This window comes from Pithys albifrons, chromosome 33 (assembly GCF_047495875.1).
Source record: "Pithys albifrons albifrons isolate INPA30051 chromosome 33, PitAlb_v1, whole genome shotgun sequence".
In the NCBI taxonomy this organism is placed as follows: Eukaryota; Metazoa; Chordata; class Aves; order Passeriformes; family Thamnophilidae; genus Pithys; species Pithys albifrons.
Window position 1 is genome coordinate 237,505 of NC_092490.1, and position 17,031 is coordinate 254,535.

The 17,031-nt window shown below is 51.6% G+C and overlaps 2 protein-coding genes across 2 annotated transcripts in view; one reads left to right on the top strand and one right to left on the bottom strand.

Annotated features, from left to right (window-relative positions):
* Window positions 1-17,031, bottom strand: part of LOC139684162 (uncharacterized) — a 1,455,962-nt gene that overhangs the window by 201,243 nt on the left and 1,237,688 nt on the right. Inside the window, 2 exon segments of the mRNA XM_071579763.1 lie at window positions 41-47; window positions 5,074-5,745. Coding sequence (XP_071435864.1) covers window positions 41-47; window positions 5,074-5,745 — 679 coding nt within the window.
* LOC139684161 (uncharacterized) overlaps window positions 1-17,031 on the top strand; it is a 1,434,678-nt gene that overhangs the window by 139,811 nt on the left and 1,277,836 nt on the right.

The window sequence follows — 17,031 nt, forward strand, 5'->3', positions numbered from 1 at the left end:
CTCTCCAGGAAGCCTCTTATCTTGCTCTGTCCATCCCAGCTTCACCTCTGGTCTGGCACTGAGGAGGTATTCCAGATCGGCCCTTGGAAGCAGCACTGCCCTGCTCTCACCACAGCACAGACACTTGTGGGGTTATGTTTTTCAAGATTTCTTTGTGTGAACTCAATGTGAATGGAGCACCAGGGAAAGCTCAGAGCAGATGGGAAACAGAGTGATGAACACTGGAGCTCTCCTGGCTCTGCTCTAAGCCACAGAGACCTGAGCCTCTTTGCCTCATGTCTTCTCTCAAGGCTTTTCATAATTTCAGTCAAAATCATGAAAATTCATAACCTTAAGTAGAATATTCTCAATGAATTGTGGTTGAAAATATAAAAGCACAGAGAAAATTATTCCAAGGACATGTTCAGACTCTCTGCTGCAGAGTTAGAGCAAAAAGGGTGATATTTTTATAAAAGGTGGGTTACATTTGACCTGCCTCATGATGGTCAGAGCTGTCACAAAGCAGCTCCATGTCCCCAATGCAGCAGAGCAAAGCTGAGGCCTTGGCAGCACATGGGCAGAGCTCCTGCTGCTCACACCACCCTCAGCCAGCACTGACCAGAGGAAGGAAATGCATTTCTATCTGGGGGACATTTATCTGAAAACTGGTGTGACTTTGTCAGAGGAGTCTGTCTTCATTGCTCCCTGTCCTTTGCTTTTCCTCAAGTTTCTTTCCCTTTGGACCTGTGATATGGCCCCAGGACAGCACAGCCTCTCCCTCTGCAGGGCAGAACTTCCAGCTCAGGGCCCTGCAGGGATCACAGGGTGGGAGCCAGGACCGACTGCTCAGGCTGGAGTGGACTCACTCACCTGGGGAAGGGGATGTCCTGGAGAAGAGCAAGGGAGCATTTCTGTGCCTACAGGGAGAACTCCCTGGTGTCCTGGTTTGGGGCCCAGCTGGAGGTGAAGCCCCACACAGACAACTCAGACTGTTTTTCCTAGCATGTTGAAATGGGCACTACAGGAATTTTATCCCCTTCTACATGACCTAAATAATTTTATTGGGCAGGCCCAATCTTATTGGCAGATTCCCCCAGTGTGGACTGACCTGGTGGCCTTTGCTAAACGTGCATCCCATTGTTTGCAGGTCCCACCACCCACTGCTCTCCGTGTGCCCTTTCCCTGTCCATTGCACCCTTGGATCTTCCCAGAGGCTGCTGCATGGCAGGGCATGGGATTCACCCACTCAGGCAAGGTTCTTTGGCCCAGATGTCTGTCAGGTTGTTTTGGAAAGGAGTTCCATGGTCCGATTCAACTTTTTCAGGGGTCTCATGTCACCATCAGATTTCCTCTTCCAGGCCCACTACAGAGTTCCAGGCAGTGCCATGGGACACAGGGGATCTTTCCAGTCTTCCTGTGCTTGTTTCCACTACCATAAGCATATGGCCCTTGCTGTGAACGTTTTGGGGCAGTGTGATCCAGTCAGTCTGCCAGGCCTGCCCTTATTTCTATTCTAACCATTGTCCTCCATCCCAGAGAGGCTCCACCTGCTTGGCCTGTGTAACTGCAGCACATTTCACATCCATGGATACCCTGTGCAACAGTGCCCATGACTAAGCCCACCCCTCAATCACAAGCCCATCCAAATGTTCCATCTCTGCCTTGATGGCCCGAGGTTTTCCTGGGCCCAGGGAGCCAGAAATAATTCCCCCTTGTGCTGCCAATGTCAAGGCACCTGAGCCCCTTCAATGGCAGCAGCCTGAGCCACCTGCTGGTTTTTCTGCTGTTCTTCAGGGCCTGACTCTTGGGTACAGGAGCACCCCCAGGACACCCCTTCACTGCAGGTGCTCCACCTGGGCGCTGATACCTTTGCCACAAGGCAGCAGCCCTGATGGGTTTGCCCCTGTGCTGCCAGTTGTTCTACTGCGACTGTTGCACCCACCCCACAGGGTATGTGGCATCATCACGAGTGGGAAGAGAGAAGGGATCTGCTGGAGTCCTGACCTCCAGTTTCAGGATGAGAAGTGACAGGGAGCAGCCCCAGAGGTGCAGGGCAGCTGCCCGAGGTGATGGCGGGACAGAGGGAGCTGTGCAGGCCTGGAGGGGCACAGGGGCTGTGCCAAGTGCTGGCTCAGGAGCAGCTGGATGTGCCTCCTGCTGTGCCGGGGGGTGCGTGTGTGTGCCCTGCTGGGCACAGTGAGGAGCATCTGCAGCTGCCCCTTGTGCCAGGGCTGTGTCTGCCTTTGGTGCTGGGCAAAGAGAGGCCCAGTTGGGCTCCTCTTGTGGCGCCAGGGGTGCCAGGGTTGGGCAGTGCTCTCTGTGCTGCTGCCGAGCTCGGGCAGGGCTGGCTGGTTCTGTGTGTGTGACAGTGTGCCCTGGACCCTGCAGTGTCACAGTGTGCTTTGGCCCTTGCAGTGTCATAGTGTGACCTGGGTTCCAGGTGGCCCTGAAGTGTCACAATGTCCTCTAGGTTCTCGAACTCCCTGCAGTGTCACAGTGTCCCCTGGGTTCCATGAGGCCCTCCTGTGTCACAATGACCCCTGAGAACCCTCAGGCCTGGCATTTATATCCCTTGTAATATTGGGGCACTTTGGGGCACCAAAACAGATGGATGAGATTGAGCCATTGGAGAGTATCAAAGGGAGGCAACTAAGATGGGCAAGAGCCTGTAGTGGCAGTGTGTGAGGAGCAGCTGGGGGCACTTTTTATGTTGAGATGCACAAGAGGAGACTGAGGGGAAAACTCATTGGAGGTACAACTTCCTGGGCAGGAGCAGAGGAGGGGCAGGCACTGATCTCTGCTCTGTGGGGACCAGGGATAGCACCCACGGAATGGCCTGAAGTTGTGTCAGGGCAGGGTCAGGTTGGACCTTACAAAGAGGTTCTTCCCCCAGAGGCTGGTGGGCACTGACCAGGCTCCCCAGGGTAGTGGGCACAGCTCCAAGGCTGCCAGAGCTCCTGGAGGGTTTGGATGATGCTCTGGAGCACAGGGTGTGACTCTTAGGGATGGGCCTGTGCAGGGCTGAGGGTTGGACTCCATGATCCTTGTGAGCCCCTTCCCACTCAGCACATTCTGGCATTCTGTGACACCAGCTGCGCTGATCCCAGTGCGCAGTGACTCCCATACCCTCCGAAAATACTGTGGATGCTCCCTGTGTGGGGAGGGGTCCCAGCCCCACCCCAGCAGAACTGGAGGAAGGGGAGATACCCTCCTACAGGTAACTTGTCAATGAATCTGGGTCCCCAACAAGCCACTTCCAACACTGCAGAATTGGGGATTATAACTCCCCTCAGGCACCAGTGGAGCCAGGGGGTCACTGAAACCCCCAGAATGAGACGGGGGGGGACGACTCCGAGAAGCCATTTAGAACCCTTAAAACAAGATATAAAACAGCAGGATTTTTCCGTCAATAGAGTCATCTCATCACCCCGATTGCAAGAGGGTGAAGTCAGACCAAGAGAAAAAGAAGCAAAACCCTCAAAAGATATTTAAAGCCCGCTGAACTGGTGCAAAGCAGCAGGATCCCCTCAGAAAGAGCTCCCTGTGTCCCTCTCTGTGGGTTCCCACTCCAAGTGCTGATGTCACATGTCCCCCACACTCCCTCACATTACCCTCCTCAGGATAGGGGGACACCACAGAAACTCCCTCGGTTTTTCCACACACCCCATCTCACGTTTCCCAAATCCCATCCCATTCCCCTCCAGGTCCCATCCCAACCCTCCCAATTTGCATCCAAGCCCTCCCAATTTTACCCCATCTTGCCTGGATTTGTAGCATCCCTTCTCCTGCTGCTGACTCCCCCTAAGTGGGTTCAAATTGGATTAAACCATTTTGAGACGGGATTGAGTCATTTCAAGGTGGCATGGAGCCATTTTGGGGTGAGATTGAGGTGTTATGAGCTGACAGATCAATCCCTCTCAGATATTGGACTGCAAAATGATGGAGAAATGTCAGTCGGTCTGGACACCTCCAGTTTTGGAGAAAAAAAACCCAAATCCCCACAGAACCCTGAAATCTTCCTGAATATCTCTTTGATCCCCAAATTCCTGCCCGAATTCCCAAGAGAATGATGGAAATTTAGATGTCTTTGTTAGATCTCTTTATTTAAACTTCAATTTCAGGTGATTTTAAGAGATGGAGAGGAATCAAATAAAATATTTAAAAAAAAAAAACACAAAAAACCCGAATCATATGAATGTATATGGGGTTGGGTTGGGTGGCCTTTAGAGAATTAGAATTATAGAGTTATTTAGTTTGGAAAATATCTCAAACGCCATTCAGGATTGCTTTTGGCCACCTGAAGAACTAAGTGAGAGCAGGGGAGATTTTTATGTTCAAAAGTCAGCAAATCCCCCTTCCCAATGAATTTCACACTCTGTCCCCATGTGGGATGGTTCTGACTTAGTAAAATGCCAATTAAGCATTTCAGAGGAAAAGTCCCTCCTCCTCCCCCACCCTCCTCCCACCCCAAAAAAAACCCAACAAACAAACAGCAGATGATAGTTCAGGAGATTATGGTACATTAAACAGAATAGAGAGAAAAAGTAAAACCCAAATAAAATACAAACTACACACTAAGAATAAAAGCTAGCAAGAGCAATAAGAAAAAATTACAATTCCCTAGAAAAGATAATAAAATGCTGGAGGGCCTTGGTCTCTCCCCAGGAGCTCTGAGCTTCACCCCAAGTCTTTGCTCAACCAGCAGGAAGAAGAAGGAAGATCCCTCCTCCCTCTCTTTTTCTCTCAGAGATGACGTCAGAATATGGTAGGCAATATCATTGGCCTGTAGAAGTCAACTGGCCTGACCTGGTTCAACTCAGCTGATTGTCCAAGGCCTACACTAGAAAACAAAGCCTGAATCTGGGCCTAACTAAACCCTTGACACCATGGATGTTCCTCCCCCTGTGTAAATTCAAGTGCCCACAGAGAACCAGGAGGATGAGGAGAACACCAGCCAGGCGTGTTCCTAACGTGGATCACTGGGAATGTGGTTCATGAGTTGTGTTCAAAACATGGTTCTTGTGATGAGTGATGGAGTTGGAGCAGCAGACAAAGCTCTTCCCACATTTGGAGTACGCACAGGGCTTCCCTTACTGGTGGGTGCGTTGGTGTCTGGTCAAGCTACAGCTCTGGGTGAAGCTCTTCCTGCACTCGTCACACTTGTATGGCCGCTCTCCAGTGTGGATACGCCGGTGGGTGATGAGGTTGGAGTTGCGGTTGAATCTCTTCCCGCAGTCGGTGCAGCGGAAAGGCCTCTCCCCTGTGTGTATGCGCTGATGTACAAGGAGAGCTGAGCTTGTCTGAAACCTCTTCCCACACTCGGAACACTCATAGGGCCTCTCCCCAGTGTGGATCATCTGGTGGATGACAAGCTCAGAGTTCTGCCTAAAGCTTTTCCCACACTCCCCACAAAGATAAGGCCTCTCTCCCGTGTGGATACGCCGGTGCCTGATGAGGTTGGAGTTGTCATTGAATCTCCTCCCGCAATCGGTGCAGCAGAAGGGCCTCTCCCCCGTGTGTGTGCGCTGATGAACGAGGAGATTGGATCTGGTCCGACACCTCTTCCCACACTCAGAACACTCATAGGGATATTCCCCAGTGTGGATCCTCTTGTGTTGCTTAAGGTTGGAGCTCTGATTGAAGCTCTTTCCACATTCCTCACATGTATAAGGCCGTTCCCCAGTGTGGATGTGCTGATGGCGAATCAGATCTGAGCTCTGGCTGAAGCTCTTCCCACATTCCAAGCACTTGTAGCGCTTCTCCCTTCTCTGAAGCTGCTGCTGCACCACCAGGTCAGAGCTCTGGCTCAATCTTTGACTGCCTTCCCAGGACAGGTTGGATGTTTCCTCTTCGGACGTCTCTGGTCTCGGCTTGGAGCTCCTCTTCCTGTGTGATCCCTGTGGCGTTTCTTTCCCAGTGACTTCCTGCACCATGGAGCTGTTAAAAACAGCCTCTGCCGTGAAGTTCTGCTGTGGAGATTTGTCCTCCATGCTCAGCTCGGGGCCTGGGGCAGGAAGGAACAAGGACACTCAGGGCATTTGCCTCCGGCCCACAGGGAAGGCCAAGGACATTCCCCCAAAACCCGGCCCTGGCAGGATGGAATCGGCAGCGGGGTTGTCCTGCAACTGGGGTCATGCTGGGCTGGAAGATGCAGCACAAGAGAGGGAAAAAAGGGGCACTGACTTCCTCCTCACCTGCCTGGGGCTCCCGGGGCATTTTCATCTTCCTCGCAGCCTCCTTCTGCATCCTTTCAATGTTTGGAAAGGAGAAATCCTATTCTGGGGTAAAAAAACAACATGTTAGCATATTGGTTGGGGGTTTCTACTCTCAAATCTATCTCTAGAAAGACACCAGTGTCCCAGTTTGAGATAATTTGCAAGGGGTAGTCATCGTGGAGAGAAGTCTCCTGCCCCAGGATTCCCTACTCAGGTGTCTGCAATGCAGAGAAAGTGGAGAAACACATCTAAATGTAAGGGGGGAAAAAACCCAAGACTTTACCAAGAAGAAATGCTGAAAACCACTCATAAATTGGGCTAAACAAACTCAGGAGGAGAAACTTCCCAAGCCCAGCCCACTCTGTCCAGTCAAGTTTGTGCCCAGCCTCCCCCTCCAATAAAACACACATGGCCACAGCACAGAGACAGAATGGCCCCCCTTCCATAGGATTCACCTTCCCCACACCCCAAAACCCTGGCAGGAACCTTGAGAGTCAGCACTGCAGTCAGGCTGTGCTGCTGGGACAGGCAGTCAAGGCAGTGGTCCTCACCCAGTGGTGTCTGTGGTCCTGTCCCAGTGGTGGTCACAGCTCAGATCCTTCCACAGGGTGGTGGAAGCTCCAAGTGGGGAGGTGTGCTGGTTTAAAGGGAAACTGGCAGGAGAAATGAACACAACACAAAGGAGATTATAAGTCAGAGTTACAACTTAATGACAATATTTCAAGAAATGCAATGGCACAAAGTGAAAAATTGGGTTTAACCCACAAAAGCCCAGCAGTATAACCCAGCCCCCTGGAGCACAAGCACAAAGGGGTTTGTTAGCCCCTGTGCTGAACCCTGTGTGGCTCCCCCAAGTCCAAAGGAAAAGTCCAAAGCGGCAAACCTGTTGGTGCAGCTGACAGTTGCAGTCTGGTGGAGAGTGGTGGTCACAGACTGGTTGAAGGTGGTGGTCTCCTCCTGTCGAGGTGTTGGTCCTCCTCTCAAACCAACGAATGTCCGCTGAGGTCTTCCCCCAGGATATGTACCCCAGGGAGCAGCCAGTCCCTCCCCCTGGGCGGGGAGTCACACAATGGGTGATTAACTCTGTAAGTCAGGGGGTATTTTGGAACTGTTGATGGCCCATTAGCAGCCACGCCCCCTCAGGCTGGGTGTCAAGGTGCTAACGACTCCCTGCAGGGGAGTTATCCCAGCTCTTATCTCACAGATGTCTTTCACACCCAGCTCCCAGCCTGAGGGGTCAGGGCAGCTGCTGCAAATGCTCCATTGTTAACAGCTTTTGGGAAATGAAGAGGGGGTGTGGAATACACAGCTTTGATCATCCACACAGTGATAAACTGGTCCCACCTGCTGAACTAGGACATGTAAGACAATTTTTAATTTTTTATTTAAAATTTTCAGGTACACAATGAGCAGCATCAGCCAAGTTTTCTATTTGACAGAGGAGCCCTTTTCCTAAACTGTGCTCATCAGGGAGAGTTTCAAATCACTCATTTTGGACTTAGGTTTATTAAATGATTCTCATTCTCGATGCTTTTTTTTGGCCATCACCTACAGAATTGCTGTTGTGGATAACTTTGATTATAGGAAAGCAGAAGAGAAGCAAATGGAAAGACAAATGAGAGCAAAAGTTATTTCTCTCTTTCAGTATTCTCTGAACTTTTTATACTAGTTTTTCTCTTTTTGTGGAAGGGTTCAGTGTCCTCCCTCCTGTGAGGGATGATAAACACTCATTAAACACTGAAAATGTTCTGGCTGAGCAAAGGCAGAAGTGCAAGACCAAGCCTGAGCCTGCTGAGAGATGAGGTTTGGCACTGGCTGCCCCAGAATTCCATAGAGAAAATAAGAACAATAATAAATTTAAGGTGGGATTGAGACATTTTCAGTGGGATTGGGCTGCTTGGAGGAGACAGATCGACCCTTCTCAGCTTTTGGGGTGCAAAGCTGGCAGAGACTGGAATGTTGATGGTTCATGGCTCCAACACTCTCCAGCTACAAAAGCAGTGGGTGCTTTGCTACCCATGGGCAAAGGAAACACCGAGTAGCGGAGGGGGGAAAACCCAGCCCTGGAGGGGACAGGCTGGGCTTGGAGCTAGAAAAAAAAGTGGAATTTTTATGCTTTTCTATCACTACAGACAAGAACCAAAACTGCTCCAAACCTACTTTCCATGCACACAAAACTGTTCTAAACCCTACATCTGCAGATATATTGAGAAAGTAAATCTAATCTTCCCCATGGGGTGGAATAAAAAGTATTTGGGTCGTCCTCACCTTCAAGGGTCAGGTCAGGTGCTGGACATTGGAGAAACTTCTGGCAGCTGCTCACAGAACCCCTCCCTGAAGCCCCTCCCACTACCAAAACCTGGTCTAGCTAACCCAATGCACTGCCCAGCATGGAATACCCAGAATGTGGATCTGCAGTTCTGTGCCCAGCATGGATCACCTGGAACGTGGGTCACCAGGTCTGTGCCCAGCATGGATCACCTGGAACGTGGGTCACCAGGTCTGTGCCCAGCATGGATCACCCGGAATGTGGGTCTTCAGGTCTCTGCTAAACAGGGCTCACAAGGAATTTTGGTTATCAAGTCTTTAACCACTTTGTCCACTGATGCTTAAGGAGGTGTGAGCTGCTCTGAAACCTCTTTCCATATTCCAAGCACTTGCAGGGCAGTTCCCAATGTGGATGTGTTTCATCCGCTTAAATACTGCAAAGTAAAAAAACCCAACACTTTACGTTCAAATATTTTCTCCAAACAAAATTAAAACTTTTACAAGTTAGTTGGTTATACCAAAACCTGTTTCTTTTTTTTTGGTTCTTTTTTTCTCCTTTTTTTTTTTTTCATATTCTATCTAATTGTTAAGAGGTGCAGAAAGAGATACAAATAGTTTGGGTAAAAGCCAAGGTTGCTTTTAGAAGCTAAGAAAAATCTTACCACCAGAAGCTACTTTTTTGCTTGAGATACCCTGTGGGGGAAAACAGTTTCTACCTTTTTTTTTTCCTTCTGTTTCTCTGCCATTTGTGATAGATGTCTCTGGCCCCAAGAGGCTTGGAATGCTGTCTTTGGATATGTAGAGTTGTTGCTCAGGAGAAGCTGTTTTAGCCTTTCTGGGCTGAGCAAAGTGGGATCCTTCTGAGGAGGTGAGAGAGGGGGAAGTAGGGAGAGATTTTCCATTATGGTAACCGGTTTGCTCTCTTTCCTTTTCCCTCCCCGAATTCTCAAGGTGCCTTCTCTGAGTTTTCATTGTGTTCCAAAAGGTTTGTACGTGATTTTTGGCAGGCAGCTACGAGCCCAACAGCAGGAACCTTTATGGCAGGCAGGCTCCAGCAGGATGCTCTGGCAGGAAGTTTGTTTGGGAGCTTTTAGCAAAATGTTGACAGAAAACCTTTCAATAGGATGTTTTTGGCAGAGAAACCGTGGAGGAACATTGTTCCTTGGAATTGTGTATTATGTGAGTGTCAGAGGGGACACACAGGAGTCCCCACTGATCCATCCTGGGGCTGGTTCTGCTTCTCCCAACCTCGGCTCCTACCTGCAAGGTCCCCCAGGACTGTTCCCCACAGCCCCCCTAATAGTTGGGACTGGTAAGAACTGGGAAGCTTTACTGGGAAAAGTGGAATCAGGTGGTGTTAGAATAAAAGCAGGGACTGTAGGGACATGCAATCCCTCCAAAATTAGCACAGGGATGGGGGTGGGTGGTTCATCCTGAGCCTGAGGCCACAGGGAGGGTCTGTGGCTGCCGATGGCTCAGGAGCTCTGGGGAGACAACAGGGGGTGACACTGAGGTGGGGGATCCCCTGGGAGGGCACACATGGGAGGCAGGGACAGGACCCCAGCCAACCCCTCCCTTTCTGGCACAGGGAGGAGCTGAGCCACAGCACCAGGGAGATGAAGCCCAACATGAAGCCCGTGATCCCCGTCAGTGTCCTTCTGCAGGCAGCACGTGGCAGCTGTGGGTGGTCTGGGGGGGTCTGGACCTTCCAAAACTTCTAACTGAGCCTCCAGGACATCCCCAAACTCCCTGCCAGTTGCCCTCAGCTCACCCAGGACCACCTGGAACCTCTTCCCACCCCCTTCAGGATCCTATATCGTCCATCCCACATCCCAACTGGGATGATCCAATCTCACTCCCAGCAATCACAGGGTTCTCCCGATCTCCTTCCAATTCTTCTCAGTCCCACAAGGACTCCAAAAAGGCCCTCCCAATCCTTTCCTAGCCAACCCTGGCTGCTCCATATTTCCTTTCCAATTGCTCCCTGGACCCTTCAAAACCCATTCCAGTATGCCAAGCCTCCTAAACCCCTTCCCAGTAATCCCCCAAGGCTCCCAAATCCCTCCCAGTTGCTCCCATGGCTTCCCATACCATGTTCCATGATTCCCTAAACCTCTTCTGGACCTGTCCATTCCTTTCACAAACCCCCCTGAATTACCACCAGGCTCCCCAAACTGCCTGCCAGTTTCCCAAGGCTTCCCCAACCCCCTTTGCGAATTAGTCCCAGGATCCCCAGCCTCCCTCCAAGTTTCCAGGCCATACCCCAGTCCCAGGTGAGGAGGTGCTCCAGGCTGATGTGCCCCACCCAGCAGGTGAAGGTGATCCTTCCTGAGGAGATTTCCAGCATCACCAGCAGCTGGTGGGTCCAGTCTATGTTGGGGACAATATTGGTGGTCACCAAGAGCTCTGAGAGCTCCTGCCCACCCTGGAACCACCTCACCTGTACCTGGGCAGGGTAGAAATCCATCCTGGAGCAGAGCAGGGGCCTGGGCGGACTGGGAGCTCAACAGAATCAGTGAGGTGGAAAAGCTGGTGGGCACTGGGAGAGAGGCAAGGGGGCTGCAGGGACACTCAGAAAGACTGGGAATGGTCTGGGAAGGGTTGGAAGAGGCACTGAGAGAGACAGGGGACATGGGGTGACACATGAGGCTCCCTATTCCTTATTCATTCCTGGAGACTGTTCTGTCTCCCCTCCCCAACCCTGGACCTTCCAATCTCTGCTCTTTGGGCAGGATCGTGCCCCATTTTGGGGCTCCTGGGTCCAGAGGAGGACGGAGAACAACAGGTTTGGTGCCCAGGATTGTGTCAGGAGGTGCAAAAGCCTGGTAGTGTGTGGTGGCCTGACAGGTTTCTCTCTGCCCTTGGCTGTGGGGTCTGCAGGGAGCAGTTTCTCCTGCCCTGTTTGCACTCTGGTGCTGCCCCACTGCTGGGCCCCTGGGCAGGTGTAAGTTTCTGACTTGAGGTGTTCTCACACACACCAGATATGCATGAGGGGCACGAAGGTGTGTTTTCCTTCCCCAAATTCTGTGTCTTGGACATACCTGGTCCTTTCCTGGAGCATCTCCTGCCAAACTGGGTTCTTGCCTGTTTGCACAAGAGCAGAAAAAGGGTCATTTGCAGTGGCAATTGTTGGGGGACCTGCCCTGGTCCCTGTGGCTCTACCTGTGGGAACAGGGAGGGTCTGGCGACGTTTCCTGTTTCAGGATCCCAATCCTTGTGGTACAATTCTGTATTTGTGTCTTGGTTTGAGATAAGCAACTGCCAACCCCCCCAAGCACAGAGAGAAAAGCCTCCCTCCTAACACCAGGGAAAGGGAGGAAAAGAGAGGGGAAAGAAAAAAAACCACTTCAAACTGCATTTATACTAAATCTACATATATTTTCCACAGAAAGAAAGAGACAATTAGAAGAGAGTACAAATACACACTCACACAAATCTGCAACAACAAGTTCCCCACCTCAACTTCTTAACGAACACACAAATTCTACTGTCCTAACTACACGTTACTTAAGAAGAAGCTTATTACCCAGGGAGACAAACCCAAGCAGAAAGGAGAGACCCAGAACAACACATTTTACTTTCCTGAGGTACCCTGTGAGCCAGTGGTGGGCCTGGTCCTCTCCATCCCCCCTGGGACAGCATCGTGCGTCCTCCCAAGAGGAGGGCTGAGAAGCGACTGACTTAACCACTCCCACACTGGTTCCTGCTTCCCTGGAGATGATGTCATAATGTGGTATGGAATACAAACTTACTGGCTAGAAGAGGTCAGCTGTTAGCTCAGCCCAGCTCAAGTCAGCTGACAGCTCCGGCCTAGTCCACACTTCAGAGCCCAAAGCTAGGCCCACCTGGGTGAACCCATAACATTCTCCACCCCTTATTCCATACCATATTATGTCACTCATATCTTAGGTTCTCATGCTTAAACACTCTTTGCTTTTCCAGGGCTGTTTTCCACCCCTCCATAATGTGGCTAAGAGTCCATTAGGAAGGGGTAGATATTTCAGATGGGAAAAAAGCAGGCCAACTCAGGTCATCTTATCTGATGGTTCATGTCTTTCAGTAGGGTTACCATCCTCTCTTCAGGAGTCTCTAGTTTCCCACTGGGGTTAAAATAGTGTTCACAGTCAGATCCACCCCTTGGCCTCATCCACCTACAGGTGGTCTGAGGCATCATAGGCCCACTGAGCCAGGAACAACCCTCCCCCAGCCAGTCCAGGGTGTGATGTTCTTCATTGGCTCGGCTCTTGGGCACATCAACACTCACATGATGGGTTTTCAAAGATTCAACTCAAACGGCAGTGTCCCACCACACATCAACAGCTTACACAGGCTTCTCTTCATGTCTTTCTCCTCGGTCACACAGAAGTACTACAGTTCACCATGTGAGCCATCCCCCTTAGCAGCAGTCCCAACAGCTTTGGCAGCCTCGGAAGCAGCCCCGACAGCAGCACAAGCAAGCAGCAGAGGCAGGAGCAGCCCCAGCGGCTCGCCAGCCCTGGCTCGCTTGCAGCCCTGGCTTGGCTTGCAGCCTCTCACGGCTCGCGGCCTCTCATGGCTCGCAGCCTCTCACGGCTCACAGCCTCTCACGGCTCGTGGCCTCTCATGGCTCGTGGCCTCTCACAGCTCACAGCCTCTCACGGCTCGTGGCCTCTCACAGCTCACAGCCTCTCACGGCTCGCAGCCTCCCCCGGCTTGCTCGCAGCCCTGGTGGCAGCCCCGCCAGTGACAGCTCCGGCTCCTGCGGGTCGCTCAGCACTGCGGGCGCTGGTTCTGGGTGCCGCATCTGTTGGGTTCTCTGCAGGGGGCTCCGCAGCACCTCTTTTCCCTGTTCACTGGGGTCTCACAATGGCAAGCACTCTTCACAACTGTGGATAACCTTAGGAACAGTGTTCACGGTTAAATCCACCCCTCGACTTTATCCACCTGCAGGTGGCCTGAGGGACGATGGGCCCATTGAGCCAGGAACAAATCCTCCCCATGCCAGTCCAGGTGAGATGCTCCTCATCAGCTCCTGGGCACATCAGCATTCACATGATGAGTCCTCAGGGATACAACTCAAACAGCCGTGTCTTGCCACACACGAACAGCTTTCATGGGCCTCTCTTTTCTGCAGTGGCTACAGTCACAGCAGGCACCAGTCGAGCTGTTTGAACTCACAAAGACAGTGAAACAGTGAAAACGAGCATTCAACAGCAAGGGAGAGTTGTTTACATTTTCTGTTCTGGATGTACTTAAACAAAGCACTTATCAATCTATGTTTCTACAACAATCCTCCCGGGAAGCCTGCTAAGATTCTGGGACACCTGCCAAGGTCCTCCGTCGTTTCCCGGCCAACGCACCATTAACTGTCTTGGTTTGAGATAAGCAACTGCCAACCCCCCCAAGCACAGAGAGAAAAGCCTCCCTCCTAACACCAGGGAAAGGGAGGAAAAGAGAGGGGAAAGAAAAAAAAACACTTCAAACTGCATTTATACTAAATCTACATATATTTTTCACAGAAAGAAAGAGACAATTAGAAGAGAGTACAAATATACACTCACACAAGTCTACAACAACAAGTTCCCCACGTCAACTTCTTAACAAACACACAAATTCTACTGTCCTAACTACACATTACTTAAGAAGAAGCTTATTCCCCAGGGAGACAAACCCAAGCAGAAAGGAGAGACCCAGAACAACACATTTTACTTTCCTGAGGTACCCTGTGAGCCAGTGGTGGGCCTGGTCCTCTCCATCCCCCCTGGGACAGCATCGTGCGTCCTCTCCAGAGGAGGGCTGAGAAGCGACTGCCTTAACCACTCCCACACTGGTTCCTCCTTCCCTGGAGATGATGTCATAATGTGGTATGGAATACAAACTTACTGGCTAGAAGAGGTCAGCTGTTAGCTCAGCCCAGCTCAAGTCAGCTGACAGCTTCAGCCTAGTCCAGACTTCAGGGCCCAAATCTAGGCCCACCTAGGTGAACCCATAACAACATGCTACCCCTGCAGGCCCTTGCCCATTTTGGTTTCCTCCCTTGGACACTCTCCAATGCCTCAATCTCTTCCTTCTGTTGTAGTGGCTCAAATAGCCTCAATATTTCAGGTGAGGGAACTGCCACGGCTGTGTGATGTGGGGCCTGAGGGTGCCCAGGGGCCACTGTGACCCTGCAGGGCCTCGTGGAACCCAGGGGACACTGTGACACTGCAGGGAGTTCGAGAACCCAGGGGACATTGTGACTCTTCAGGGACTCTTGGAACCCAGGTCACACTATGACACTGCAGGGCCCAGGGCACACTGTGACACTGCAGGGCCCAGGGCACACTGTCACACACACAGAACCAGCCAGCCCTGCCCGGCCATCAGCAGCAGCACAGCGGGCACTGCCCACCCCTGGCACCCCTGGCGCCACAAGAGGAGCCCAATTGGCCTCTCTGTTTCCAGCACCAAAGGCAGACACAGCCCTGACACAAGGGGCAGCTGCAGCTGCTCCTCACTGTGCCCAGCAGGGCACACACACGCACCCTCCGGCACAGCAGGAGTCACATCCAGCTGCTCCTGAGCCAGCACAGGGCACAGCCCCTGTGCCCCTCCAGGCCTGCACAGCTCCCTCTGTCCCGCCATCACCACGGGCAGCTGCCCTGCACCTCTGGGGCTGCTCCCTGTCACTTCTCATCCTGAAACTGGAGGTCAGGACTCCAGCAGATCCCTTCTCTCTTCCCACTCTTGATGGTGCCAAATGCCCTGTGGGGTGGGTGCAGCACTGGCAGCAGAAGAACTGGCAGCACAGGGTGAAACCCATCTGGGCTGCTGCCTTGTGGCAAAGGTATCACTATGAAGGTGGAGCACCTCCTGTGAAGGTGTGTCCTGGGGGTGCTCCTGTACCCAAGACTCAGGCCTCTGAAGAACAGCAGAACAACCAGCAGGTGGCTCAGGCTGCTGCCATTGAAGGGGCTCAGGTGCCTTGGCATTGGCAGCACAAGGGGGAATTATTTCTGGCTCCCTGTGCCCAGGAAAACCTCGGGCCATCAAGGCACAGATGGAACATTTGGATGAGCTTGTGATTGAGGGGTGGGCTTAGCCATGGGCACTGTTGCACAGGGTATCCATGAATGTGAAATGTGCTGCAGTTACACAGGCCAAGCAGGTGGAGCCTCTCTGGGATGGAGGACGATGGCTGGAATAGAAATAAGGGCAGGCCTGGCAGACTGACTGGATCACACTGCCCCAATCCTCCCACAGCAAGGGCCACATGTTTATGGTGATGGAAACAACCACAGCAAGGCTGGAAACATCCCCTGTGTCCCATGGCACTGCCTGGAACACTGTCCTGGGCCTGAAAGAGGAAATATGATGGTGACATGTAACCCCTGAAAAAATTGAATCAGACCATGGAACTCATTGCCAAAAGAACCTGACACACACCTGGACCAAAGAACCTGGCCCTGAGTGGCTGAATCCTATTTCCTGCCATGCAGCAGCCTCTGGGAAGATCCAAGGGTGCAATGGACAGGAAAAGGGCACACGGAGAGCAGTGGGTGGTGGGACCTGCAAACATTGGGATGCACATTTAGCAAAGGCCATCTGGTCAGTCCACATTGGGGCATCTCCCCATAGGTTTGGGCCTGCCCAATCAAAACTTTCAGGTTCTGTAGAAAGGAATAATGTTCCTGTAGTGCCCATTAAAACATGCTGGGAAAACAGTCCGCATCGTTCCTGCCTCAGGCCAAGGCCAACTCACCCAGGGGTTGCTTATGCACACTCTGGTGTGTGCCTTGAGGGAATTTGATTTTGGGTGAGAAAGGCCAATGGATCAATTGTATGGCATTGATAACTATCCAACACTCTGCATTATCCCTTCTGTGCTGGCTGGGTGGGCATCACCCCCCTGAGCACCTCATGCCATCAATCTCACCCACAGCTGTTCTGGGCATCTCAGCCTTTACTTCCCTCTTATCTTTGCCCTCACACCAAGGGAGAGTGAACTGTTGTAAAACTGGCCTAGTGCAGAAGTGCTGGAATCAGAACTGGCTCAAATGTGCAACCTGCAACAGTCCAGCACCCCACACCAGCTTTGCTACTTAAGAGACTGTTCCCAGGGATGGAGGCCAAAGTCATGGCCTGAGTGAACTCAACAGACAGTTTTATGGCCATTTTATGACCTCCTGACAGAGCTGTTCCATTCCCTAAGGGAGTGATGTCTGTGTGTGTGTCTATCAAAAGAGAGAACTGGGGAAGGTGATGAGGAATTGGAAGTGTGAGACCTGGCATGACATAAAAGGGATGGAATAAGGGCTGGACATTGTCCTGCTTTCAGCTGGGATGGAGTTAATTTCCACTCAGCAGCTGTTGCAGTGTCGTGTTAAGAATTCAGAAGGAGAATAATGTTGATAACACACTGATGTTTCTTGCTTGCTAAGTCATGTATATACCATGTCCAGGACTCCTTTTTGTTGTTTGCTTTGTGACTCCTGCTTTGCCCAGAAAAGATTCCAAAAAAAAAAAGCTGGGCGAGCTGACCTGAACCGGCCAAAGGGATATTCCACCCCACAGCACATCATGTCCAGTATATAAAGTGGGGAAAGTTGGA